The following is a 27,092-nucleotide window of genomic DNA, read 5'->3' on the forward strand; positions in this document are numbered from 1 at the left end:
ATCATATACTGTACAGTCATGGCCAAAAGTGTTCCAGAAAATGAAGTATTTCTCCCAGAAAATTATTGCAATTTCACATATTTTTTATACATGTTTATTTCTTTTGTGTGTATGGGAACAAACACACAAAAAAGAGAAAATAAGGCAAATTGAAAATAATTTCACACAAAACCCCAAAAATGGACTGGACAAAATTGTTAGGCCCTTTCCAAAATTGTGGATAAATAACTTTATTTCAAGCCTGTGATGCTCATTCAATCTCACCTGGGACAAGTAACAGGTGTGGGCAATATGAAAATCACACGTGAGACCTGATGAAAAGGGGAGAAGTTGACTCAATCTTTGCATTGTGTGTGTGTGTGTGTGTCACACTAAGCATGGAGAACACAAAGAAGAGAAGAGAATTGTCTGAGGACTAGAGAACCAAAGTTGTTGTAAAATATCATCAATCTCAAGGTCAAAAGTCCATCTCCAGAGATCTTGATGTCCCTTTTTCCACGGTATGGAACATAATAAAGTCTACAACCCATTGCACTGTAGCTAATCTGCCTGTATGTGGACGGCAGGGAAAAAAAATCACAGGATAGTCCAGATGGAGGATAAGCTGCTGCTACCAAGTTACCAAGAAATTCAAGCTGTCCTGCAGGCTCAAGGGGCATCCATATGAGTGGGAACTATCCGTCCACATCTGAATGAAATGAAATGTTACGGAGGAGACCCAGGAGGACCCCACTGCTGACACAGAGACAGAAAAAAGCTAGACTGCAGTTTGCCAAAATGTACATGAGTAACCAAAATCCTTATGGGAAAGTGTCTTGTGGACAGATGAGAGCAAGATAGAGCATTTTGGTAAAGAGCATCATGCTACTGTTTATCGAAACCAGAATGAGGCCTACAAAGAAAAGAACAAAGGACCTACAGTCAGGTATGGTGGAGGTCAGAGATGTTTTGCTACATCTGGCACTGGGGGCCTTAACTGTATCCAAGACATCATGATATCTGAAGATTACCAAAAGACTTTGGGTGTCAGAAAGAGGGTATTGTGTCGTAGGTCATGGTCTTCCAGCAGAACAATAACCCCAAACATACTTCAAGAAGCCCCGAGAAATAGATGGATACAAAGCGCTGGAGAGTTCTGAAGTGGCAGCAATGAGTCTGGATTTAAACCCCATTGACACATGTGGAGAGATCCTAAAATTGCTTTTGGGAGAAGAGAAGAGAGAAGAGAAGACGCCTTCAGATATGAGATAACCCGTTCCCCCCCCAAAATAAATAAACTGTGTAATTGCAATAATTTTCTGGGAGAAATGCTTCATTTTCTGCAACAATGGGCCTGGAAACTGACCATTTACACACAGGGTGACTGCAGACTTAGTGGAAAAGATCATTAAAAGGGGTTGTTCTTTTCATGCAGTCATATTCTATATCCGGACCCTCTTATAATCGCCTCCCACTTGGAATACAGAGGACATCAATTACTTACATGGGCAACCATCATTGGTGCACACCGTAAAACAAAGGGCCTGGTAGAAACGATTATTACTAGAACACCCTCCGACCACCACTCTTCCATTACGGGGCCAGTTTTTGCCCCCCTAATACAGAAGGGTTTCTTTCCCCACCTTCACACCATTGGACAAAAATTTCATACCAATGATTTGGTATATATCTTTTGGAGGGGGGAGTCTTGCATAGGTTGTATCTACTCACTGGTGAGGGGTCCGTATGGCAGCGTGTATAGAAAATGTGCCCTAGGTGCCCAATTCTTAGAATGAACACTATGTTAGCCTTCACATTTCCACCAGTAATGTCATCAATAATAAATGCTCAGTAGGAAAAAGAGCAGTGGGACCACCCACGATCAGAGACCCCCCCCCTCTACATTCAATTTAAAGAGGTTGTCCATAAACAAGGGGGTTTGTTCTTTGATCATCGGGGGGCCCCACTAGTGTTTTTCCTACTGATAAATATAGCAGTGGGACCCCCTTCCATGATCAGAGAACCTTCTTCATTCAATGTACATACCGTACATCATCTATCCACAGGATGGATGGGGTCCAATCACTGGGGGGTCCCAAAGTCCTCAATGTGATCGGAGCAGTAGTGAGCATGTGAGACCACCATGCCCATAGTCGATTGATGTTACCATGGTGTGGTAGTGGTGGTCACACATGCCCACTACTGCTCCAATCACACAGGGGAGGACCCCTGTACTCGTAATTGCCAGACACACAAGGGAGGACCCCTGTACTCGTGATTGCCAGACACACAAGGGAAGACCCCTGTACTCGTGATTGCCAGACACACAAGGGAGGACCCCTGTACTTGTGATTGCGAGACACACAAGGGAAGACCCCTGTACTCGTGATTGCCAGACACACAAGGGAGGACCCCTGTACTTGTGATTGCGAGACACACAAGGGAAGACCCCTGTACTCGTGATTGCCAGACACACAAGGGAAGACCCCTGTACTCGTGATTGCCAGACACACAAGGGAGGACCCCTGTACTCGTGATTGCCAGACACACAAGGGAGGACCCCTGTACTCGTGATTGCCAGACACACAAGGGAAGACCCCTGTACTCCTGATTGCCAGACACACAAGGGAAGACCCCTGTACTCGTGATTGCCAGACACACAAGGGAGGACCCCTGTACTCGTGATTGCCAGACACACAAGGGAGGACCCCTGTACTCGTGATTGCCAGACACACAAGGGAAGACCCCTGTACTCCTGATTGCCAGACACACAAGGGAGGACCCCTGTACTCCTGATTGCCAGACACACAAGGGAAGACCCCTGTACTCGTGATTGTCAGACACACAAGGGAGGACCCCTGTACTCGTGATTGCCAGACACACAAGGGAAGACCCCGGCACTCGGGATTGTCAGACACACAAGGGAAGACCCCTGTACTCGTGATTACCAGACACACAAGGGAGGACCCCTGTACTCGTGATTGCCAGACACACAAGGGAAGACCCCTGTACTCGTGATTGCCAGACACACAAGGGAAGACCCCTGTACTCGTGATTGCCAGACACACAAGGGAAGACCCCTGTACTCGTGATTGCCAGACACACAAGGGAGGACCCCTGTACTCGTGATTGCCAGACACACAAGGGAGGACCCCTGTACTCGTGATTGCCAGACACACAAGGGAAGACCCCTGTACTCGTGATTGCCAGACACACAAGGGAGGACTCCTGTACTCGTGATTGCCAGACACACAAGGGAGGACCCCTCTACTCGTGATTGCCAGACACACAAGGGAGGACCCCTGTACTCGTGATTGCCAGACACACAAGGGAGGAGCCCTGTACTCGTGATTGCCAGACACACAAGGGAGGACCCCTGTACTCGTGATTGCCAGACACACAAGGGAGGACCCCTGTACTCGTGATTGCCAGACACACAAGGGAAGACCCCTGTACTCGTGATTGCCAGACACACAAGGGAAGACCCCTGTACTCGTGATTGCCAGACACACAAGGGAGGACCCCTCTACTCGTGATTGCCAGACACACAAGGGAGGACCCCTGTACTCGTGATTGCCAGACACACAAGGGAGGACCCCTGCACTCGTGATTGCCAGACACACAAGGGAGGAGCCCTGTACTCGTGATTGCCAGACACACAAGGGAGGACCCCTGTACTCGTGATTGCCAGACACACAAGGGAGGACCCCTGTACTCGTGATTGCCAGACACACAAGGGAAGACCCCTGTACTCGTGATTGCCAGACACACAAGGGAAGACCCCTGTACTCGTGATTGCCAGACACACAAGGGAGGACCCCTCTACTCGTGATTGCCAGACACACAAGGGAGGACCCCTGTACTCGTGATTGCCAGACACACAAGGGAGGACCCCTGTACTCGTGATTGCCAGACACACAAGGGAGGAGCCCTGTACTCGTGATTGCCAGACACACAAGGGAGGACCCCTGTACTCGTGATTGCCAGACACACAAGGGAGGACCCCTGTACTCGTGATTGCCAGACACACAAGGGAGGACCCCTGTACTCGTGATTGCCAGACACACAAGGGAAGACCCCTGTACTCGTGATTGCCAGACACACAAGGGAAGACCCCTGTACTCGTGATTGCCAGACACACAAGGGAGGACCCCTCTACTCGTGATTGCCAGACACACAAGGGAGGACCCCTGTACTCGTGATTGCCAGACACACAAGGGAGGACCCCTGTACTCGTGATTGCCAGACACACAAGGGAGGACCCCTGTACTCGTGATTGCCAGACACACAAGGGAGGACCCCTGTACTCGTGATTGCCAGACACACAAGGGAGGACCCCTGTACTCGTGATTGCCAGACACACAAGGGAAGACCCCTGTACTCGTGGTTGCCAGACACACAAGGGAGGACCCCTGTACTCGTGGTTGCCAGGGGGTCCCCCGGTGATATACATTTATCACTAATCCTGTGCGTAAATGATAAATGTTGTGTATGAGACAGCCGCAATAATGGCAGCCAGCCAAATCAGCCGCACGGTCCGGGCACCCATAGGAAGTCTGCCCCATTATTCTAGCGGGCGGCGATGCCAATGGATCAGGGCGCTGGAGGATTCTCCGATCTGCTCCTCACTCGGAGGCTCCATGTCCGAGCGGAACGCTCCGATCAATGCGGCTCTAATGAATTATTCACTTCATTTTCTTAGCTAATTACTCTCAGGAGTTTTTTTTTCCTTGACAGAAATACACTGGCGCTTACCTGGCCATTAGCGAGTGGAAACAGGTCACGGCATTGTCCCGCTGGGCGGCTACCAGCAGACACGGGCCCGCCAGCTCAGCCTTGTACTGGAAGAAGAACAATACGTTCTATGATCTATATTGGGATCTAATAAATATATGTCAGAATACTGGAGATCATCAATAGCTAAGGGCCGACAATGCAAGGACTTACCCATATATCACTGTCCCCATGGGAAAAACAGAAGAGATATATGACAATCAATTCCCATGCCAGTATATAGATGTCACAGTGTCATGGCGGTATCAGACACTGTTCACACAACAGATTCTGACACTCCACATTGTGGTTTCTCTGAGTTACATAGGCAGGCTCAGGCGTCGACCTGCTGTGTGCTCATTAATTGTCAGGCTGGCAAGAGTTAACCTCTGCTAGCCTCCTGGTTACCTCTGGGATCACATGTTGTTGAAAGCCTATCACATTTACTCCCTGCCTATTTAAGTAGGTGGAGTCTGTCTACACACTCCGACTATAGTATATTGCTGTGTTGCTCTGTTTGCTGTTGTGTCCCAGTCCTGCTGGTAATTATATTGCGTGGTGCTTGCAGTTGCTGTGGAATTCTCTTGTCATCTTATTGTTTCCACCCTGCTCTTATTTTCCTACTTACCTTTTATTGTCTTATACCTGTGTGTGAGTGTGTTGTGAGATAGGAGTTTCGACTCGCTGATTATCATACTGGTATCAGATGCTGTTCAAACTACAGATTCTGACACTCCACACTATGGTTTCTCTGATGTTTCTGAGCTACACAGGCAGGCTCAGGCATCGACCAGCTGTGTGCTCATTAATGGTCAGGCTAGCAAGAGTTAACCTCATATTTACTCCCCACCCTTTTAAGAGGGTGGAATCGGTCTTCCCACACTGACTATAGGTTATTACTGTTATATCCCAGTCCAGCTGGTGATTATATTATGTGGTGCTTGGAATTGTTGTGGAGTTCTCCCGTTGTCTTGTGGTTTCCTCCCTGTTCTTATTTTCCACCTAAGCTGTTATCGTCTTATACCTCTGTGTGTGTGCCGAGAGATAGAGTTTTGGTTTCCCCTGTTTGTCTATTTCTGTTGGCTTTATCACTCCTGCCCCAACCCTCCCCAGGGTTTGAGGGAATAAGATCAGGGCTGGTCAAGAAGGCGGCTCAGACATCCTTACCTTCAGAGGTAACTCTGAGATAAGGGATAGCATAGGGCCGCCTTGTCTGAGGGCCAGTCTAGGAGCCCCAGTCCCCAGCTTTCTCCATAACGTCTGTGGTATAAGATCAGGGCTGGTCAGGAGCAGGGTCAGGAAGGCGGTCCAGACATCCTCACCTTCAGAGGTAACTCTGAGATCAGGGATAACTATCTAGAGTCCCTTAGTCTCAGGGCCTGTTGTCCTTGATCATCATGTATGTATGGGCCATATGTGGCAATGTCTTCTAGAAATATATGAGTTCGGTTCTTAATGGGGAGGGGGGGTTGTCTACATAGTGAGGACTGATTTGCTGGTGTTTGAGTTTACGGGGACACACCCTACTGAGAAGGGCATAGGTAACACCCACTTGTCAACTCGCAAGGGGATAGGTAACACCCAATTGTCAACCCGCAAGGGGATAGGTAACACCCAGTTATCAACCCGCAAGGGAATAGGTAACACCCAGTTATCAACCCGCAAGGGGATAGATAACACCCAGTTGTCAACCTGATCACATATTAACAGGAGGAATAACAGAGGGACAATGCTCCAGAATTGTTATTTCATAAAGAATACCAGAATTTAGTAAGGGGGACATGGCGTATACATGCCCCGATCCATGGCTAGACCCACCTTGGCAGAGAGGCTATCCTGTAGGCTGTACAGCTCCGCAACAAACTGGGCTTGGTATTGGTCGAACACGGTGAGTCGCGCCGCCGTGATGCAGAACGCTGCGCCGCTCAGCTGCTCGAGTACTTGGATGTACGCTGGTGATGCTCCGCATAGCGTCCGAGAAGGGAGCAGCAGGCAGGTGGTCTGACACAAGGCGTCGATGAGCGTCGTCCCTGCAATACAGAACACGGCACCAGCGCTCAGCCCCGTCCTGCGCGGCACATACAAACACTTAATGCAGGCGTGTAATAATCTAATTGTGGTAATTGTGCGGCGTCTTCCCCCGTATAATGGGATTTGTGACAATGAGACGCGTCACTCCACCTGCCTGTCACATGTGATTACGGAGCGCCGCGTCCTGATTATTATATGTTAAATATTGACACCGCTATATAATTATTATGTGGAAATAACACGATGTGTGCGCCGCGGCGGGAACAATAGCAGAAGCTTCACATCCCGTGACACATCCATTGTGCGGGAATTTGGGCTCTGCTTACATCAGTAATAACAATACTACCACTGCAGAGAGGATGTAGCAGAGCTGAGAGCGGCAATGCTGCGCCGTATAGTCTGGGGATGTCCTGCGGGGTCATCTGGGGTATACCATGGTCCGCTATAGTCTCTGAGGCCATCAGTGCAGAAGCCGAGAAACCCGGCGTGACACCAACCCGAGACCACTATATGCGGTACAACCCTGTGACCCCGCACTGTCCAATACACGTGACAACTCTCCAGCTCTTGATCACTGCACCATATACCCAATAGTAACATGGGGTCACTGTGTCCTGCACAACCTGTAACCTTAGCATACTGCACCAACCTGTAACCTTACCATACTGCACCAACCAATGACCCTAGCACACTGCACCAACCTGTAACCTTAGCATACTGCACCAACCTGTAACCTTCGCATACTGCACCAACCTATAACCTTAGCACACTGCTCCAACCTGTAACCTTAGCATACTGCACCAACCAGTTACCTTAGCATACTGCACCAACCAGTGACCTTAGCACACTGCACCAACCTGTAACCTTAGCATACTGCACCAACCTGTAACCTTAGCATACTGCACCAACCTGTAACCTTAGCATACTACACCAACCTGTAACCTTAGCATACTGCACCAACCTGTAACCTTAGCACACTGCACCAACCTGTATGATCTTGCACACTGCACCAACCTGTAACCTTAGCATACTGCACCAACCTGTAACCTTAGCATACTGCTCCAACCTGTAACCTTAGCATACTGCTCCAACCTGTAACCTTAGCATACTGCTCCAACCTGTAACCTTAGCATACTGCTCCAACCTGTAACCTTAGCATACTGATCCAACCTGTAACCTTAGCATACTGCACCAACCTGTAACCTTAGCATACTGCACCAACCTGTAACCTTAGCATACTGCACCAACCTGTAACCTTAGCATACTGCACCAACCTATAACCTTAGCATACTGCACCAACCTATAACCTTAGCACACTGCTCCAACCTGTAACCTTAGCACACTGCTCCAACCTGTAACCTTAGCACACTGCTCCAACCTGTAACCTTAGCATACTGCACCAACCTGTAACCTTAGCATACTGCACCAACCTGTAACCTTAGCACACTGCTCCAACCTGTAACCTTAGCATACTGCACCAACCTGTAACCTTAGCATACTGCACCAACCTGTAACCTTAGCATACTGCACCAACCTATAACCTTAGCATACTGCACCAACCTATAACCTTAGCACACTGCTCCAACCTGTAACCTTAGCACACTGCTCCAACCTGTAACCTTAGCACACTGCTCCAACCTGTAACCTTAGCATACTGCACCAACCTGTAACCTTAGCATACTGCACCAACCTGTAACCTTAGCATACTGATCCAACCTGTAACCTTAGCATACTGCACCAACCTGTAACCTTAGCACACTGCTCCAACCTGTAACCTTAGCACACTGCTCCAACCTGTAACCTTAGCATACTGCTCCAACCTGTAACCTTAGCACACTGCTCCAACCTGTAACCTTAGCACACTGCTCCAACCTGTAACCTTAGCATACTGCTCCAACCTGTAACCTTAGCATACTGTTCCAACCTGTAACCTTAGCATACTGCTCCAACCTGTAACCTTAGCACACTGCTCCAACCTGTAACCTTAGCATACTGCTCCAACCTGTAACCTTAGCATACTGCTCCAACCTGTAACCTTAGCATACTGCACCAACCTGTAACCTTAGCATACTGCACCAACCTGTAACCTTAGCATACTGCACCAACCTGTAACCTTAGCATACCGCTCCAACCTGTAACCTTAGCATACTGCTCCAACCTGTATGATCTTGCACACTGCACTGTGTTCATGGCAATAGCTTCCAAATGCAAATGCCTCATCTGAAATCAGCTCCAGACCTTTTACCTTCCTAACTGATGATAGATTAGTGATGGAATAGCCCATGCAGCCCATTATAAAGCTATTAAGAGAATTGTTTAATTACTTTGGGTTCCTTGAAAAAGAGGCAGCTACATATTAAAGAGCGGTAATTCCTAAACCCTTCCTCCAGTTAGGATGTGAATACCCTCAAATTAAAGCTGAGAGTCGGCACTTCAAGGCCAGATTGATTATAGAACTGTATCTTGAATATGTTTTGATAAACAGATAACGTGACAAATCTTGTGTCACTGTCCAAACATTTCTGGATCTAACTGTATATAGTGCTGGGCAGCCCGACTGATCTAATAGCACGGGCGTCATCAATAGGCTATACACCAGACACTACGCATCACACGTGCCTGTGTGACTGCTGCTCTATGCAAACCTTACTGTGTGCATTTTTAATACTAGGCAACTAACCACTCCTTAAATTGGTAGGTTTCAGAGTGGCGGCTTCATCAGTATTTTGCATCTTTGCTGCCACCGCCGTTATCTTGGTGGTGTGCTGCATTCTGCTCGTGCATTGGTTATGAGACCTGGTGTTGGTAAGGCTGTTTCTTATTCTGTGACCATCGTGTAGCACCTTGCATACTGCACCAGCCTGTACCCCCTTGCATACTGCACCAGCCTGTACCCCCTTGCATACTGCACCAGCCTGTACCCCCTTGCATACTGCACCAGCCTGTACCCCCTTGCATACTGCACCAGCCTGTACCCCCTTGCATACTGCACCAGCCTGTACCCCCTTGCATACTGCACCAGCCTGTACCACTTTCCATCTTGCACCAGCCTATAAGCCAGTGTACCAGCCTGTACCCCCATGCAACAGCCTGTACCAGCTTGTCCTTGCATGTATCACCTTGCACCAGCCTGTACTACCTTTCCCCAGCCTGTACCACTTTGCCATCTTGCACCAGCCTGTACCACCTTGTCCCTGCCTGTACCACCTTGAACAAGCCTGTATCACCTTGAACAAGCCTGTACCACCTTGAACAAGCCTGTATCACCTTGCCCCAGCCTGTACCACCATGCACCAGCCTGTACCACCTTGGACCAGTCTGTATCACCTTGCCCCAGCCTGTACCACCTTGCCCCTGCCTGTACCACCTTGCCCCTGCCTGTACCACCTTGCCCCAGCCTTTACCACCTTGCCCCTGCCTGTACCACCTTGCCCCAGCCTGTACCACCTTGCCCCAGCCTTTACCACCTTGCCCCAGCCTGTATTACCTTGCCCCTGCCTGTACCACCTTGCCCCAGCCTGTACCACCTTGCCCCAGCCTTTACCACCTTGTCCCTGCCTGTACCACCATGCACCAGCCTGTACCACCTTGTCCCTGCCTGTACCACCATGCACCAGCCTGTACCACCTTGGACCAGTCTGTATCACCTTGCCCCAGCCTGTACCACCTTGCCCCTGCCTGTACCACCTTGTCCCTGCCTGTACCACCTTGCCACCTTGCACCGGTCTCCTTCTTCCCATTGTCTTCATCCACCATTTGTCACGTTTCGACAGATCTATTCAGCCCAGAATCTCCAGGGACAGACTCCCCAGCGACCTCACAGGGGCGCATGGTCACTAAAACATCACAAAATATTATATCCGAGAGTTCATCTCCTCATTGAGGACCACATCAGGGTCTCACATCTCTGCCCCAAAATCAGGACGTCACCCAGAGACTTTTCTTATTTGTTATGGTACAAACTGAAGTTGTGTCCGCTGTCTGAACCAGGCTGGGAGATCGGGCTGTTGGACTTGATAGGGTTAACAAAATGCCTTTTCCCGAAGAAGTTGGATAATGGCGGAAGCATTGGACAGCTGCGCTCCTGTGCAGAGATGCTGACACCGGCGTGCGTCATTAGCCCAGCACACGTGTCACTGTGTATGTGACTTGCATTTTACATATACTTAAGCTATAAGCTGCAAGCACTTGTCACCGATACAGCCGCCGGTCCTTATGATTAACCCCGTGTATGACAGATCCTTCACACGCAGCCATCAGCAAGGTGAAGTGAATGACCGTTATCTGGAGACAATGGCGCCCGTCCGGAGTGGGGTACAGTCACAAACAAAATTATTCATCCCGCACTGAAAATTAGGTTTATTAGCAACTTTCTGCTATTTAAAAAAAAATTCAATGAAAAAAATGAATACTGTAAATATCTTAACACGAGTGATATAACCAGTGTTTTCTCCACGTTCACCATAAAATACCACTTTTACTGACTTCTAGTCTCAGAAATATTTAATGCGTCATGACAATTAGTCTTTAATACTTTGTAGAGCCCTATTGGCTGTTATGACCTGTTTGCTCCCCCGGCAGTTATGACCTGCTTGCTCCCCCGGCAGTTATGACCTGTTTGCTCCCCCGGCAGTTATGACCTGCTTGCTCCCCTGGCAGTTATGACCTGCTTGCTCCCCTGGCAGTTATGACCTGCTTGCTCCCCTGGCAGTTATGACCTGCTTGCTCCCCCGGCAGTTATGACCTGCTTGCTCCCCTGGCAGTTATGACCTGCTTGCTCCCCTGGCAGTTATGACCTGCTTGCTCCCCTGGCAGTTATGACTTGCTTGCTCCCCTGGCAGTTATGACCTGCTTGCTCCTCTGGCTGTTATGACCTGCTTGCTCCCCTGGCAGTTATGACCTGCTTGCTCCCCTGGGAGTTATGACCTGCTTGCTCCCCCGGCAGTTATGACCTGCTTGCTTCCCCGGCTGTTATGACCTGCTTGCTCCTCTGGCTGTTATGACCTGCTTGCTCCTCTGGCTGTTATGACCTGCTTGTTCCCCTGGCAGTTATGACCTGCTTGCTCCCCTGGCAGTTATGACTTGCTTGCTCCCCTGGCTGTTATGACCTGCTTGCTCCCCCGGCAGTTATGACCTGCTTGCTCCCCCGGCAGTTATGACCTGCTTGCTCCCCCGGCAGTTATGACCTGCTTGCTCCCCCGGCAGTTATGACTTGCTTGCTCCCCTGGCAGTTATGACCTGCTTGCTCCTCTGGCTGTTATGACCTGCTTGCTCCCCTGGCAGTTATGACCTGCTTGCTCCCCTGGCAGTTATGACCTGCTTGCTCCCCCGGCAGTTATGACCTGCTTGCTTCCCCGGCTGTTATGACCTGCTTGCTCCTCTGGCTGTTATGACCTGCTTGCTCCCCTGGCAGTTATGACCTGCTTGCTCCTCTGGCTGTTATGACCTGCTTGCTCCCCTGGCAGTTATGACCTGCTTGCTCCCCTGGCAGTTATGACTTGCTTGCTCCCCTGGCAGTTATGACCTGTTGCTCTAATGGCTGTTATGACCTGCTTGCTACCCACTGCCTGGACATGGCAGAAAAGAAGGTGTCACCAGCTGCCACCAGAATCCTGAGAAGGCAAGTGGTCAAAAACCTCAAGTGACTGCAAAAGACCTGATACAAGATGTGGCAGCATGCAGTGAGGCTTCAGTTTATAGAGTAAAGAGCATTTAAAAGACGTTAACTTTACTGCTCCAAAAGCACAAGAAAAGTCAGCTCCAATATGCTAAAAACTATATAAATAAGTGTTAGAAGTTTTGGGATTCAGTTCTATGAAGCAATGAAACAAAAAAAAAAAACTGGAAGGTTTCAGGCCTATGGATCAGCGGTATGTCTGGAGGAAGACAAAAGAAGCACATGTTGAAAAGAACAACCTGCCTACAGTGAAGCATGGTGGTGGATCAGTGATGTCTACAGTGAAGCATGGTGGTCGTTCGGTGTTGTCTATAGTGAAGCATAGCAGTGGTTTGGTTGACGTCTACAGTGAAGCATGGTTGTGGTTCGGTGCTACTCTGAAGCTGCTTTGCTTCCTTGGGCACTAGAAACCTTCAGCGTGTGAAGGGCAAGATGGATTTAAGAAAGTATCTACAAATCCACAAGGAAAATGTCAGGCTTTCTGTAAGGAAGCTGAATTTGATGGGTTAGAATAAACCCAAGCCTACCTCGCAGTCCACCAAAATGATTCTAGAGTGGTCGTCACAGTCGCCTGACTTAAACCCCATAGAAAATGCTTTATGGGATATGAAGAATACGAGCATACAAACCCAAGAATATGAGTGAACTGGAGGCCACTGCTCATGAGAAATTGTATAAGCTTAATTAGGAACGCTGCCAGCAGCTGGAGTCTGCCTCTGTATCGGGTTTGCAGCAAGTTATAACAGCCAGAGGGGTTCTACTAAGCTCTAGCCAGGCCTGTCATAAAGGAGTGAATATTTCTGGGACTGTTGTAGTCAGTAAATGTAGCATTTTGTAGTAAATTTTGAGAAACCAGTTGTTATATTAATTGTGCAGCAGTATATAAAATTATTATTTTTATTGGTTTATTGTAAGAGCTGATCTGTTGGAGGACCGGGCAACCGAAAAAATCTGAGGACTTTCAGAAGAGCCATACTGTGATATTTAGATGACTGACTCAAAGCGTCTCCAAAGTGGTGGGTCTTGTGGGGTTTCCCAATAAACAGGTCTTGTGGGAAGTTCCCGGTATACGGCAGGTCTTGTGGGGTGTTCCCGGTATACGGCAGGTCTCGTGGGGTGTTCCCGGTATACGGCAGGTCTCGTGGGGTGTTCCCGGTATACGGCAGGTCTCGTGGGGTGTTCCCGGTATACGGCAGGTCTCGTGGGGTGTTCCCGGTATACGGCAGGTCTCGTGGGGTGTTCCCGGTATACGGCAGGTCTTGTGGGGTGTTCCCGGTACACGGCAGGTCTTCTGGGAAGTTCCCGGTATACAGAAGGTCTTGTGGGATATTCCCAGTATACGGCAGGTCTTGTGGGGTGTTCCTGGTATACAACAGGTTTTGTGGGATATTCCGAGTATACGGCAGGTCTTGTAGCGTGTTCCCAGTATACAGCAAGTCTTGAAGGGCATTTTTTAATATATTATACCTTTAGGTGAAGTTACTATCTTGACTATCCCGAATTAGTACAGATACCCCTCCTCATAAAGGACCCCTATGAACTTTCTAACGTTCCAGGCCATGTTTGCACCCAGTTACCTGTACTCGGTGATCGTTCTCCATTGCAGTCCTGATTCTTCACAGTTTGTCTTTGTTTTCTGCTATTGAATAGGACATCATGTGTCAGTCTGGGGATCTGAGGAGAGAAAGGTGAAGGTAACATAGTAAACCATAATAAGAAGTGATGAAAGATTTTTAGGATGCGCCATCGCTTCCTGCTGGTGGGGGTAGGACTGCCGGGACCCCCCACAATCCAGTGTGAAGAAGCCATAGTGTTAGATTAGTGCTGGTTCTGCACAGTTTGTATATTATACAGCGATAGGGAAGGCAGAGATGGTAATAATCCACTTCTGTCTTCTCCTTTGGGAGTCAGGCTGTGTCTGACAGCTGGCTACCCGCTCCCATAGCTAGCTGCTTTACATTTTATACAGTGATAGGGAAAGCAGAGATGGAAATAATCCATTTCTGTCTTCTCTATGAGGAGTCAGGCTGTGTCTGACAGCTGGCTACCCGCTCCCATAGCTAGCTGCTTTACATTTTATACAGCGATAGGGAAGGCAGAGATGGTACTAATCCATTTCTGTCTTCTCTATGGGGAGTCAGGCTGTGTCTGACAGCTGGCTACCCGCTCCCATAGCTAGCTGCTTTACATTTTATACAGCGATAGGGAAGGCAGAGATTGTACTAATCCATCTCTGTCTTCTCTATGGGGAGTCAGGCTGTGTCGGACAGCCGGCTACCCGCTCTCTTAGCTAGCTGCTTTACATTTTATACAGCGATAGGGAAGGCAGAGTTGGTACTAATCCATTTCTGTCTTCTCTATGGGGAGTCAGGCTGTGTCTGACAGCCGGCTACCCACTCCCGTAGCTAGCTCCTGTACATTTTATACAGCGATAGGGAAGGCTGAGATGGTAATAATCCATCTCTGTCTTCTCTATGGGGAGTCAGGCTGTGTCTGACAGCCGGCTACCAAGTCCCTTAGCTAGCTGCTTTACAATTTATACAGCGATAGGGAAGGCTGAGATGGTAATAATCCATCTTTGTCTTCTCTATGGGGAGTCAGGCTGTGTCTGACAGCCGGCTACCCAGTCCCTTAGCTAGCTGCTTTATATTTTAGAACAGTTTAGTTTGCAGCTGCCCTGGTGCTGAGATAAGCAATAGTGGGTGACCGTTTGGGATTGACAAAAGGTAACAGAGATCAGACCCCAACAGTGTATCATGTTATGGCATATCTTAGCAATACAATTGGAATAATCCTTCAAACTGCTTTTCCTATAGATTGCCAGCAATGAAACACAATCCCAAGTGCTCATCCTGATCCTCCTGCTTCATGAGTGAGAATTACATCACTGCTGCAACTAAGCAGTAATATCATTCTTTCGTGCCTGGTTACAGCCCTTGAGACCTCTCTAATGGCTTCAATTAAATGCACCAATCAACATCTGTTACCTGTGTATAAGACAACTACATGCAAAAAGGCTGAACAGAATATTAAAGGGGTCCACTGTTAATTTTGGGGTTATAGTTGCTGGAAGTCCTTTAAGGTGGACTGATTAACAGCGTCGTGACTTTTTAATAGGATATCAATGCGTAAGATTGTCTGATGCGGCTCAGTCCTTTTGTATTAAGCCACTTGTACATGAGAAAATGAGCCCGAGGAGGTGTCGCAGCAGCAGAGGAAGCCAAGACAGCAGATTAGACCTTACCCTGGAGGTGCCTGAAAACTGGGTCTGTTACAAAGGAAGCTGGATGCACACAAAGACCCACTTTCCCGACCATAAATCGCCTGCCATAAAGACAGCTCAACACAACGTAAAATAAAAGAACAAAATAAAATGATATAACATAGTAATAAAAAAAAACAAAAAACAGTCACGGCAAATACCTAAAATATAATACCGTCGTGGCCCAAAGTGTTGACACCCTTGAAATTGTTCCAGAAAATAAAGTATTTCTTGCAGAAAATTATTACAATTATATACATTTCATCATAGATGTTTATTTTCTTTCTCTGTATAGGAACAACACAAAAAAAAACTGAGAAAAAAAAGGCAAATTGAACATAATTTCACACAAAACTGCAAAATTGTGCCTGAAAAAATTGACAATAACTTTATTTCAAGCATCTGATGCTCATTCAAGCTCACCTGTGGCAAGTAACAGGTGTGGGCAATATAGAAATCACACCTAAAACCAGATAAAAACGGGAGAAGTTGAGTCAATCTTTGCATTGTGTGTCTGTGTGTTGCACAAAGAGCATGGAGAACAGAAAGAGGAGAAGAGAACTGTCTGAAGACTTGTAAAGCAAAATTGTTGAAAAATATCAACAATCTCAAAGGTTACAACTCCATCTCCAGAGATCTTGATGTTCCTTTGTCCACGACGTGCAACATAACTCAAGAAGTTTACAACATATGGCACTGTAGCTAATCTTCCTGGACGTGGACGGCAGAGAAAAATTGATGAAAGGTTGCAGCAGGGAAGACCGGATGGTGAATAAGCAGCTGCAATCAAGGTCCAAAGAAATTCAAGCTGCCCTCAAGGCTCAGGGTGCACCCGTGTCAGTGGGAACTATCCTTCCACATCGGAATTAAATGCTATGGAGAAGACCCAGGAGGACCCCATTGCTGACACAGAGACAGAAAAAAGCTAGACTGCAGTTTGCCAAAATGTACGTGAGTAACCAAAATCCTTCTGGGAAAGTGTCTTGTGGACAGATGAGAGCAAGATAGAGCATTTTGGTAAAGCGCATCATGCTACTGTTTACTGCTACGGAGACCCAGGAGGACCCCACTGTTGACACAGAGACATAAAACAGCCAAAATATACATGAGCAACCAAAATAATTCTGGAAAAGCGTCTTGCGGACATATGAGACCAAGATAAAGTAGAAGCTTTTTTGTAAAGCACATCATTCTACTGTTAACCGAAAACAGAATGAGGCCTACAAAGAAAAGAACACAAGACCTACAGTCACACATGGTGGTGGTCAGATGTTTTGGGGTTGTTTTGCTTCTTCTGGCACTGGGGCCCTTGACTGTGTGCAAGGCATCATGAAATCTGAAGATTACTAAAGGATTCTGGGTGACAATGTAGTGCCCAGTGTCAGAAAGCTGTGTTTGTGTCCTAGGTCATGGGTCTTCCAGCAGGACAAACATACTTTAAGAAGCCTCCAGAAATGGATGGAAATAAAGCGCTGGAGAGTTCTGAAGCGGCAGCAATGAGTTCGGATCTTAATCCCATTGACACCTGTGGAGAGATCTTAACATTTCTATTGGGAGAAGAGAAGACGCCTTCAAATATGAGAGAGACCTGGAGCAGTTTATAAAGAAGAGTCCAAAATTCCAGGTGAGAGGAGGAAGAAGCTTGTGGACGGTTATAGGAGGCGACTGATTGCAGTTACTTATTCCAGAAGGTAAAGGGTATTAAGTGGAGGGTTGTCATGAGTGTGTCTCGGGTGACAGACTTTCTGTGGTGTCTGGCTGCAGAAGGTCACAGCGTTTGGGTGCGCAAACTGCTCCTTGACCTTCTAATTTTTTTGTAAATCAAATTTTATTGGTTTTCAACATAAAATGTTGAAGCATAGTACATTATTAATACATTCATTATTTTATAAACACAACCAACTTATAGCATGCCCCAATAACCTAATGTCTCCCCAGGGGAGACCTCGATCTGGTCCATTCCAACCTGAAAAAGGGGGCGGATGTCCCTAAAAGGCCGTCAAGCTCAGTGTGGACCAATGTCGCTATAGGTCAATAATACAAGATATGACAGACAAGGCTGGGGGGGGGGAGGAATGAGAGGGGGTGGGAAGAGGGGAGGGAATAGAGGGTAGGAACAGAAGGTTCCCATCTGGATTCATCCACAGCTAGTAGCTAGTAGATTGTGTCTAAGGTGTGGTCCGCAGCAACTCAGGTCAATCAGCCCAGCTCCCGGAGCCATGCAATGAATTCTGGGGTCTCCCTGAGCATAATCCAGGACGCCCAGATCTCAACAACCTTATCCCGTGTACCAATTTGTTGACCTATCAACTCCTCCATTCTATAGATCATGTTGAGTTCCGATACATGTTCCGCTCGCGAGGCAAAGGCCTTCCTTTTCCAGTACCTAGGGATTAGGCTTCTTGACGCAGTGAAAACTTGTCGTGCCATCCTCTTTTTCAATCCCGAATAGGGCCCCCTCCCAAGAGTGAAAGGAGCGATAGCTCTGGTGTGGGTCGGAGTTCTTTAGTTGAAACACAACGTCTCAGAAGCTCTTCAGCGCCGGGCACTCCCACCAAATATGGAGGTGTGACCCAGTACCATGCTCACACCTCCAACCAGTGTCGGGGCGGCGGGGAACATAGCATGAATCCTTGTACCACCTGGAGACGATCTTATGACCACTTTCCTGTGACAAAGCATAGAGCGACGACTTCTGAGGAAGGAGGAAAATTGTCTCGTTCTAGATCTGAAAAAGTCCTAGCCAAGTCCCTCTCCCACACCAAGAGAAAAGGAGGGCAAGGCCGGCCAGACGGAGAAGGGTCTTGAAACAAGCCATATAGAAGAGAGACTGTGTGTACCGGGACTTCTTTCTGCAGGCATAGGCTCTCGAATATGGTTAATGGTCTGAAGATGTTTGTCTGAAGGGATAGAGATTTTATGAAACTTTTTATATGTTCGAATAGAAGCCAAGCGGCAGGTGAGGAGTTTCCTTCAGGAAAGAGAGAATGGAAGGGTCTGATGGACGAGCCAGTTATATAGTCATGGATAGCCGGGTCCTGGTCTTTTGTTTTATGGAGGTTGGGTCTGGATACTTCGTTATTTTTTTTTTAAATCAGGTCTTTTTTATTGAACAATTAGGAATCAATACAGAGAGAATATATCACTTCTTATATGGCTAAAAACAGTATACATCAAATAAGCACATGTATATAAATCAGGTTCTTCCTCTGTATACATAAAGTACAGAACCAAAGTTTGGACACACCTTCTCATCTCTAGAACAACTGTTAAGAGGAGACTTTGTGCAGCAGCCTTCATGGTAAAATAGCTGCTAGGAAACCACTGCTAAGGACAGGCAGCAAGCAGAAGAGACTTGTTTGGGCTAAAGAACACAAGGAATGGACCTTAGACCAGTGGAAATCTGTGCTTTGCTCTGATGAGTCTAAATTTGAGATCTTTGGATCCAACTACCGCGTCTTTGTAGAAAAGGTGAACGGATGGACTCTACATGGCTGATTCCCACCGTGAAGCATGGTGGAGGAGGGGTGATGGTGTGGGGGGGCTTTGCTAGTGACACTGTTGGGGATTTATTCAAAATTGAAGGCATACTGAAACAGCATGGCTACCACAGCATCTTGCAGCGGCGTGCTATTCCATCCGGTTTGCGTTTAGTTGGACCATCATTTATTTTTCAACAGACCAATGACCCCAAACACACCTCCAGGCTGTGTAAGGGCTATTTGACTAAGAAGGAGAGTGATGGGGTGCTACGCCAGATGACCTGGCCTCCACGGTCACCAGACCTGAACCCAATCGAGATGGTTTGGGGGTGAGCTGGACCGCAGAGTGACGGCAAAAGGGCCAACAAGTGCTAAGCATCTCTGGGAACTCCTTCAAGACTGTTGAAAAACCATTTCCGGTGACTACCTCTTGAAGCTCATCAAGAGAATACCAAGAGTGTGCAAAGCAGTAATCAAAGCAAAAGGTGGCTACTTTGAAGAACCTGGAATAGAAGACATATTTTAAGTTGTTTCACACTTTAAGTATTTCATTCCACATGTGTTAATTCATAGTTTTGATGCCTTCAATGTGAATCTACAATTTTCAGAGTCATGAAAATAAAGAAAACTCTTTGAATGAGAAGGTGTGTCCAAACTTTTGGTCTGCACTAATTATATATATATTTATTAGAAAAAGTCTAAAATATCTAATAATAAAAGAGTCAAAGCAAAGAGCCAAAAACATGATGATAATACTCTAGTAATAAAAACAGTAATAGCAAAAGTGTAAAATCTAATAGATAATATAGTAATAAAATAATAGAAAGCCTAATATATAATGTAGTAAAAAAAACAAAAACAAACAAAAAAATGATATATAAAGGCCATGCAGATTCAGCAGGTAAATAATCACCTTTCCTGCTCAGTTACATATTTCCGGCGTTATCGTCCCCTGGGCAGGTGGCCGTGTGGGCACAGCTGTGTATACAGCACGTACAGTATATATCCTGCCTGCACAATCCAGGACAACCAAAAATATCAGCATACGCCTTGTACTTTCGTGGTAGCTATTTTGGGCAAAAGTCTCATGGTGTGTTCCGAAAAATCTGTGCCGTCTGTCTGGTAGCCCAATTCCCGGCCAAATTTTTTTTTTTTTTTTAGGATTGTGTTAACTCTTCCGGGAAAATTATTCTTAAAATAGAAAATTAAGGAGGTTTATTCCGATGCCTAGAACATGGCGATTGCTACATGACAGATGAGGTGAAACCTATATCAAAGATATGATAAAAAAAATGTACAAAATTGGGAGGGGTGTACTCACTTTTGTGATATACTGCATATAATGCAATCACCCATGATATGTCCTGAAAATGCTCTGTAACCTGTCATTCACTATTTTTTAGTAGGCGGTTTCTCTTTATCAGCATTCTGACAGCACTACAGGAGCTGGAACTTATTTTCCAATCAATTCCCAGCATACAATGCTCCTGCCATTGTCCAATAGCGTGCCTGCCCTGAACTAAAAATCCGCCTCTACGTTACACCCCTCGTTGTAGAAATGCAACAATCCACCACCCTTCCTGTAGAGCAGGGTTGGGCAATTAATTTTCCCATGGGGCCGCATGAGAAATTGGGATGGTTTTAGAGGGCCGGACTAATATAATTAACTCGGTTCCACACACACACACACACACACAATGTATACATACACACAATCCCCATATACATCACTACACCCGCCACATACTACACCTGTAATATACATCCCTATACACTACACCTATAATAAACTACACCTCTCTATACTATACCACTATATACTTCATCACTACACCCCTATATACTACGCTTGTATTAGACTACACCCCTATATACACCTGTATTATACTACACCTGTATTTTACTACACCCCTATATACTACACCTGTATTATACTACACCACTATACTACACCTGTATTATACTACACCCCTACACCCCTATATACACCTGTAATATACTACACCCCTATATACACACCTGTATTATACTACACCACTACACCCTATATACACCTGTATTATACTACACCCCTATATACACCTGTATTATACTACACCACTACACCCTATATACACCTGTATTATACTACACCCCTATATACACCTGTATTATACTACACCCCTATATACACCTGTATTATACTACACCACTACACCCCTATATACACCTGTGTGTAGTATATTACAGGTGTATATAGGGGTGTACTGGTGTGTAGTATAATACAGGTGTATATAGGGGTGTAGTGGTGTAGTATAATACAGGTGTAGTATATAGTGGTGTAGTATAATACAGGTGTAGTATATAGGGGTGTAGTATAATACAGGTGTATACAGGGGTGTAGTATAATACAGGTGTATATAGGGGTGTAGTATAATACAGGTGTATATAGGAGTGTAGTATAATACAGGTGTATATAGGGGTGTAGTATTATACAGGTGTATATAGGGGTGTAGTATTATACAGGTGTATATAGGGGTGTAGTAGAATACAGGTGTATATAGGGGTGTAGTAGAATACAGGTGTATATAGGGGTGTAGTATTATACTACACCCCTATATACACCTGTAATATACTACACCCCTATATACACCTGTAATATACTACACCCCTATAAAACTACACCACTATATACTACACCCCCCCATATACCACACCTGTAAAACTACAGTCCCATATCCTACACCACTACACCCCAAATATTTGTCAAACAGTTACCCCCCTTCCCCCCCCCGCCCGCTCCCCATTGTCCCCACAGGTTACTAGTAACCACTCACCTCTCTTCTTATTGTCCCCTCCTCAGGCACCTCCGTACATACCCCCCGCTGAGCGGCTTCTCTTTCACATGCCCAGGCTGCGCGCGCCGATGCTGTATTCCTAGGAGCCCCCGCCGCTGCCGCTCTCCGTACGGCCCCGGCTGCTGCAGCTTCTTCTCCTGCCGGGCGGGAACTTTTCAAATGACACGCGCGCGCCGTACTGACGATATCAGGGCGCGCGTGTGTCACAGAGAAAAGTTGCCGGGCAGGGAACAGAGGAGAGATTCCTGCGTTCCGCTGCCTACACTGTGAGGCGCTGCAGGATCTGTCCTCTGTTTCCCTGCCCGGCACGCAGCGTGTGATGAGGGCAATCTGACCACGGGCCTCCCGGAGCCTGGAGCTCCGGACAACAGGTCAGATTGTCCTCATCAGTGACCGGCCAGCAAGGACGCCCTGAGCCAGGCGGGCCGGTCACAGAGAGTAGGCGGGCCGGATGTGGCCCGCGGGCCGCCCCTTGCCCAGGTCTGCTGTAGAGAGACAAAGACTAACCCCTTCTTCACTTACAAATACAAAGACCCACTTCCTGCAGAGAAGCAAAGACCCATCCCCACTTCCTGTAGAGACATAGACCCGCCTCCACTTCCTGCAGAGAAACAAAGACCCTCCCCCCACTTCCTGTATAGAGACAGACCCGACCCCACTTCCTGTAGAGACAGAGACCTCCCTCCACTTCCTGTAAAGACAGAGCCGCCCCCACTTCCTGCAAAGAAACAAGGATCTGCCCCACTTCCTGTAAAGGTAAAGACTCATCCCCACTACCTGTAGAGGCAAAGGCCAGTTCCCACTTCCTGTAAAGGTAAAGACTGATCCCCACTTCCTGTAGAGATAAAGACCCATACCCATTTCCTGTAGAGATAAAGACCTGTCCCCACTTCCTGTAGAGATAAAGACCCGTCCCCACTTCCTGTAGAGATAAAGACCCGTCCCCACTTCCTGTAGAGATAAAGACCCGTCCCCATTTCCTGTAGAGATAAAGACCCGTCCCCACTTCCTGTAGAGATAAAGACCCGTCCCCACTTCCTGTAGAGATAAAGACCCGTCCCCACTTCCTGTAGAGATAAGGACCCGTCCCCACTTCCTGTAGAGATAAAGACCCGTCCCCATTTCCTGTAGAGATAAAGACCCGTCCCCACTTCCTGTAGAGCTAAAGACCCGTCCCTACTTCTATGTAGAGCTAAAGACCCGTCCCCACTTCTTGTAGAGCTAAAGACCCATCCCCACTTCCTGTAGAGATAAAGACCCGTCCCCACTTCCTGTAGAGATAAAGACCCGTCCCCACTTCCTGTAGAGATAAAGGCCAGTTCCCACTTCCTGTAGAGATAAAGGCCAGTTCCCACTTTCTGTAGAGAAATACAGACCCGCCCCACTTCCTGTAAAGGTAAAGACCCGTCCCCATTTCCTGTAGAGATGAAGACCCACCCCACTTCCTGTAGGGACAAAGATCCGCCCCCACTTCCTCTGGAGACAAAGATCCGCCCCACTTCCTGTGGAGATGAAAACCCGCCCCCACTTCCTGTAGAGACAAAGATCCACCCCCACTTCCTGTGGAGACAAAGACCCGCCCCCACTTCCTGTAGAGACAAAGACCCGCCCTCCACTTCCTGTAGAGACAAAGACCCGCCCTCCACTTCCTGTAGCAATGAAGACCCACCATCCACTTCCTGTAGAGATGAAGACCCGCCCTCCACTTCCTGTAGAGAGATGAAGACCCGCCCTCCACTTCCTGCAGAGAGATGAAGACCCGCCCTCCACTTCCTGCAGAGAAATGAAGACCCGCCCTCCACTTCCTGCAGAGAGATGAAGACCCGCCCCCAGTTCCTCCAGAAACACAACGGCCAGCCTCTGGGCATGCTCACTGCTGCGTACCCAGGGTATGTTTCCGGTATCTATATGACAAGGTTCCTCGGGTGGATGGGGCTGGCCATGGTTCTCTGTTAGTAATAAAGCCATGATGTTTCCTAGAGATATTCTCAGACTTAATTAGATGTAGTGTAACTATCCCTTTAATTTAAAGAAACCGATGGAGGACAATATCCGGATGCAGATGTCCCTCACACCGTGCCATCAGCCAATTTATAGGCAGAGGAAGCATGGCTCATAAATGGCGGCGGCGGCAGCGCATGGCTCATACAGCATACGGATGGGCTGCGTCCTCACACCAACACAATCCATCTCCTCCACTGCGAGTCGGGTCCGGTATATGGTAAAATGGGGTCAATCTCAGAAATAAAGGCGGTCAGGCAGGATTATTTGGCGTGGAGCCCGGGAAGGAGATTTTCAGGACTGGAAGAAGAAAGGCAGGCATTTACCTGCTCGCTTTCTAGCACAATGGACTGATGATCGCAGACAAGCCCGTCAGGGAAAAAGCGCTTTATCTCTCGGATGGCAGCCTGGTAAGAAGTGGAGCCTGGAGAGCAGGACACAATGGCGAAAGGTCAGAAACACACAATACAGTGTACAAGGAAAGATCTATTCACTGATAGATACCATGTGCACTTACTGGAGAAAATCCCTACCTAAGTTAACTTCTGGATAATATATACATTTACTGTAGAGAATCCTCCAAAATACTTCCCTTTTACCTCATTCATTGGTCACTATACACTAATGTGCTCTTATTATAGAGAATCTCCATTTACTCTAATCTATACATTCCTATAACTGTAGAGACTCCCTACCTACTCCAAACTACTTCACTACTGGGTAGTATGCATGCTTACTGTAGAAAATCCTTACCTACTCTAAACTACATAACTCATTCACCACTGGATATTTTGTGTTCTTACTGTAGAGAATCCCTACCTACTCTAAAATACTTCATTCTCATTTCCTTCATTTGTCACTGTGCACTACATGCTCTTATTATAGAGAATCCTCATTTATCTCAATCTAATTCATTCTTGGAAATGTAGAGAATCCCTACCTAATCTAATCTACCTTAATTATATTAACTTCTGGATAATATATACATTTAGGGTACCGTCACACTTTAGCGACGCTCCAGCGATCCCACCAGCGAGCTGACCTGGTCAGGATCGCTGGTGCGTCGCTACATGGACGCTGGTGAGCTGTCAATCAGGCAGATCTCCCCAGCGACTAGTGACCAGCCCCCAGCGACGCGTGGAAGCGATGCTGCGCTTGGTAATTAAGGTAAATATCGGGTAACCAAGCGCTTGGTTACCCGATATTTACCTTGGTTACCAGCGCACACCGCTTAGCACTAGCTCCCTGCACTCCTAGCCAGAGTACACATCGGGTTAATAAGCAAACCGTTTTGCTTATTTAACCAATGTGTACTCCGGCTACGTGTGCAGGGAGCAGGGAGCCGGCACTGGCAGCCTGAGAGCAGCGGACGCTGTAACCAAGGTAAATATCGGGTAACCAAGCAAAGGGGTTCGCTTGGTTACCCTATATTTACCTTGGTTACAGCTTACCGCAGGCTGCTAGACGCCGGCTCCTGCTCCCTGCACATTCAGATCGTTGCTCTCTCGCTGTCACACACAGCGAAGGGTGCTTCACAGCGGGAGAGCAACGTCCAAAAAATGAACCAGAGCAGTGTGTAACGAGCAGCGATCTCACAGCAGGGGCCAGATCGCTGCTCAGTGTCACACACAGCGAGATTGCTAATGAGGTCACTGCTGCGTCACCAAAACCGTGACTCAGCAGCGATCTCGCTATGTGAGAAGTACCCCTAACTGTAGAGAATCCTTTCCTAATCCAATCTACTTTTGTTCTCATTCACAGCTGGATGCTATTTGCACTTACAGTTCAGAATCCCTGTCTACTCCAATGTACTTCTTTCCCATTACCCACTGGATACTATGGTATATGAACATTCTATAGGAATCCCTACCTACTCTAACCTACTCAATTACTTATTACTGGAAACTATGTGCCTTTACTGTATATAATCCCTACCTACTCTAACCTACTCCATTTTCATTCACTACTTTAAAGTATGTGCTTTTACTGTAGAGAATCCCTACCTATTTCATTCTCATTCACTAGTATAAACTATTTGCCTTTACTGTAGGGAAGACCTACTTACTCCATTCTCATTCACTACTGGAAACTATGTGCCTTTACTATAAGGAAGACCTACTTACTCTAACCTAGTCCATTCTCATTCATTACTGCAAACATTGTGCCTTTACTGTAGAGAAGACCTACCTACTCCATTCTCATTCACTACTGGAAACTATGTGCCTTTACTGTAGATAATCCCTACCTATTTCATTCTCATTCACTACTGGAAACTATGTGCCTTTACTATAGGGAAGACCTACTTACGCTAACCTATTTCATTCTCATTAATATGTGCCTTTACTGTAGAGAATTCCTACCAACTCCATTCTCATTCACTACTGGAAACTCTGTGCCTTTACTGTAGAGAATCCCTACCTACTCCATTCACATTCACTACAGGAAACTATGTGCCTTTACTGTAGAGAATCCCTACCTACTCCATTCTCATTCACTACTGGAAGCTATGTGCCTTTACTGTAGAGAATCCCTACCTACTCCATTCACATTCACTACAGGAAACTATGTGCCTTTACTGTAGAGAATCCCTACCTACTCCATTCTCATTCACTACTGGAAGCTATGTGCCTTTACTGTAGAGAATCCCTACCTACTCCATTCACATTCACTACAGGAAACTATGTGCCTTTACTGTAGAGAATCCCTACCTACTCCATTCTCATTCACTACTGGAAGCTATGTGCCTTTACTGTAGAGAACACCTACTTACTCCAACCTACTCCAGTCTCATTCACTACTGGAAGCTATGTGCCTTTACTGTAGAGAACACCTACCTATTCCAATCTACTTCATGCTTTACATTCACTGCTGGATTCTATGTGTACTTACTGTAGATAATCCCTACAATGTGAATGCAGCTCTTATATTATATTAGTTTGTAAAACCTCGAAGAGGAAACTCCTCTTTCGTTGACCCAGTCATTTTAGGCATGGAGATAATCCTGGGGTCAGACCTTCATCCATCAGTTTCTCATGCCATATGTAACTGAC

General features: G+C 47.0%; 1 protein-coding gene across 5 annotated transcripts in view; it reads right to left on the reverse strand.

Annotated features, from left to right (window-relative positions):
• The window catches only part of LOC142245479 (dynein axonemal assembly factor 8-like), a 145,957-nt gene that overhangs the window by 16,925 nt on the left and 101,940 nt on the right, over nt 1-27,092 (reverse strand). For all 5 annotated transcript variants that reach the window (XM_075318209.1, XM_075318208.1, XM_075318205.1 and 2 more), the window contains exons 26-29: nt 24,369-24,466; nt 14,038-14,134; nt 6,571-6,782; nt 4,735-4,820 (exon numbers count right to left, since the gene is read on the reverse strand). In XM_075318209.1, the coding sequence (XP_075174324.1) occupies nt 4,735-4,820; nt 6,571-6,782; nt 14,038-14,134; nt 24,369-24,466 (493 nt within the window). The remainder of the gene's footprint in view (nt 1-4,734; nt 4,821-6,570; nt 6,783-14,037; nt 14,135-24,368; nt 24,467-27,092) is intronic.

This window comes from Anomaloglossus baeobatrachus, chromosome 7, assembly GCF_048569485.1.
Source record: "Anomaloglossus baeobatrachus isolate aAnoBae1 chromosome 7, aAnoBae1.hap1, whole genome shotgun sequence".
Classification (NCBI taxonomy): Eukaryota; Metazoa; Chordata; class Amphibia; order Anura; family Aromobatidae; genus Anomaloglossus; species Anomaloglossus baeobatrachus.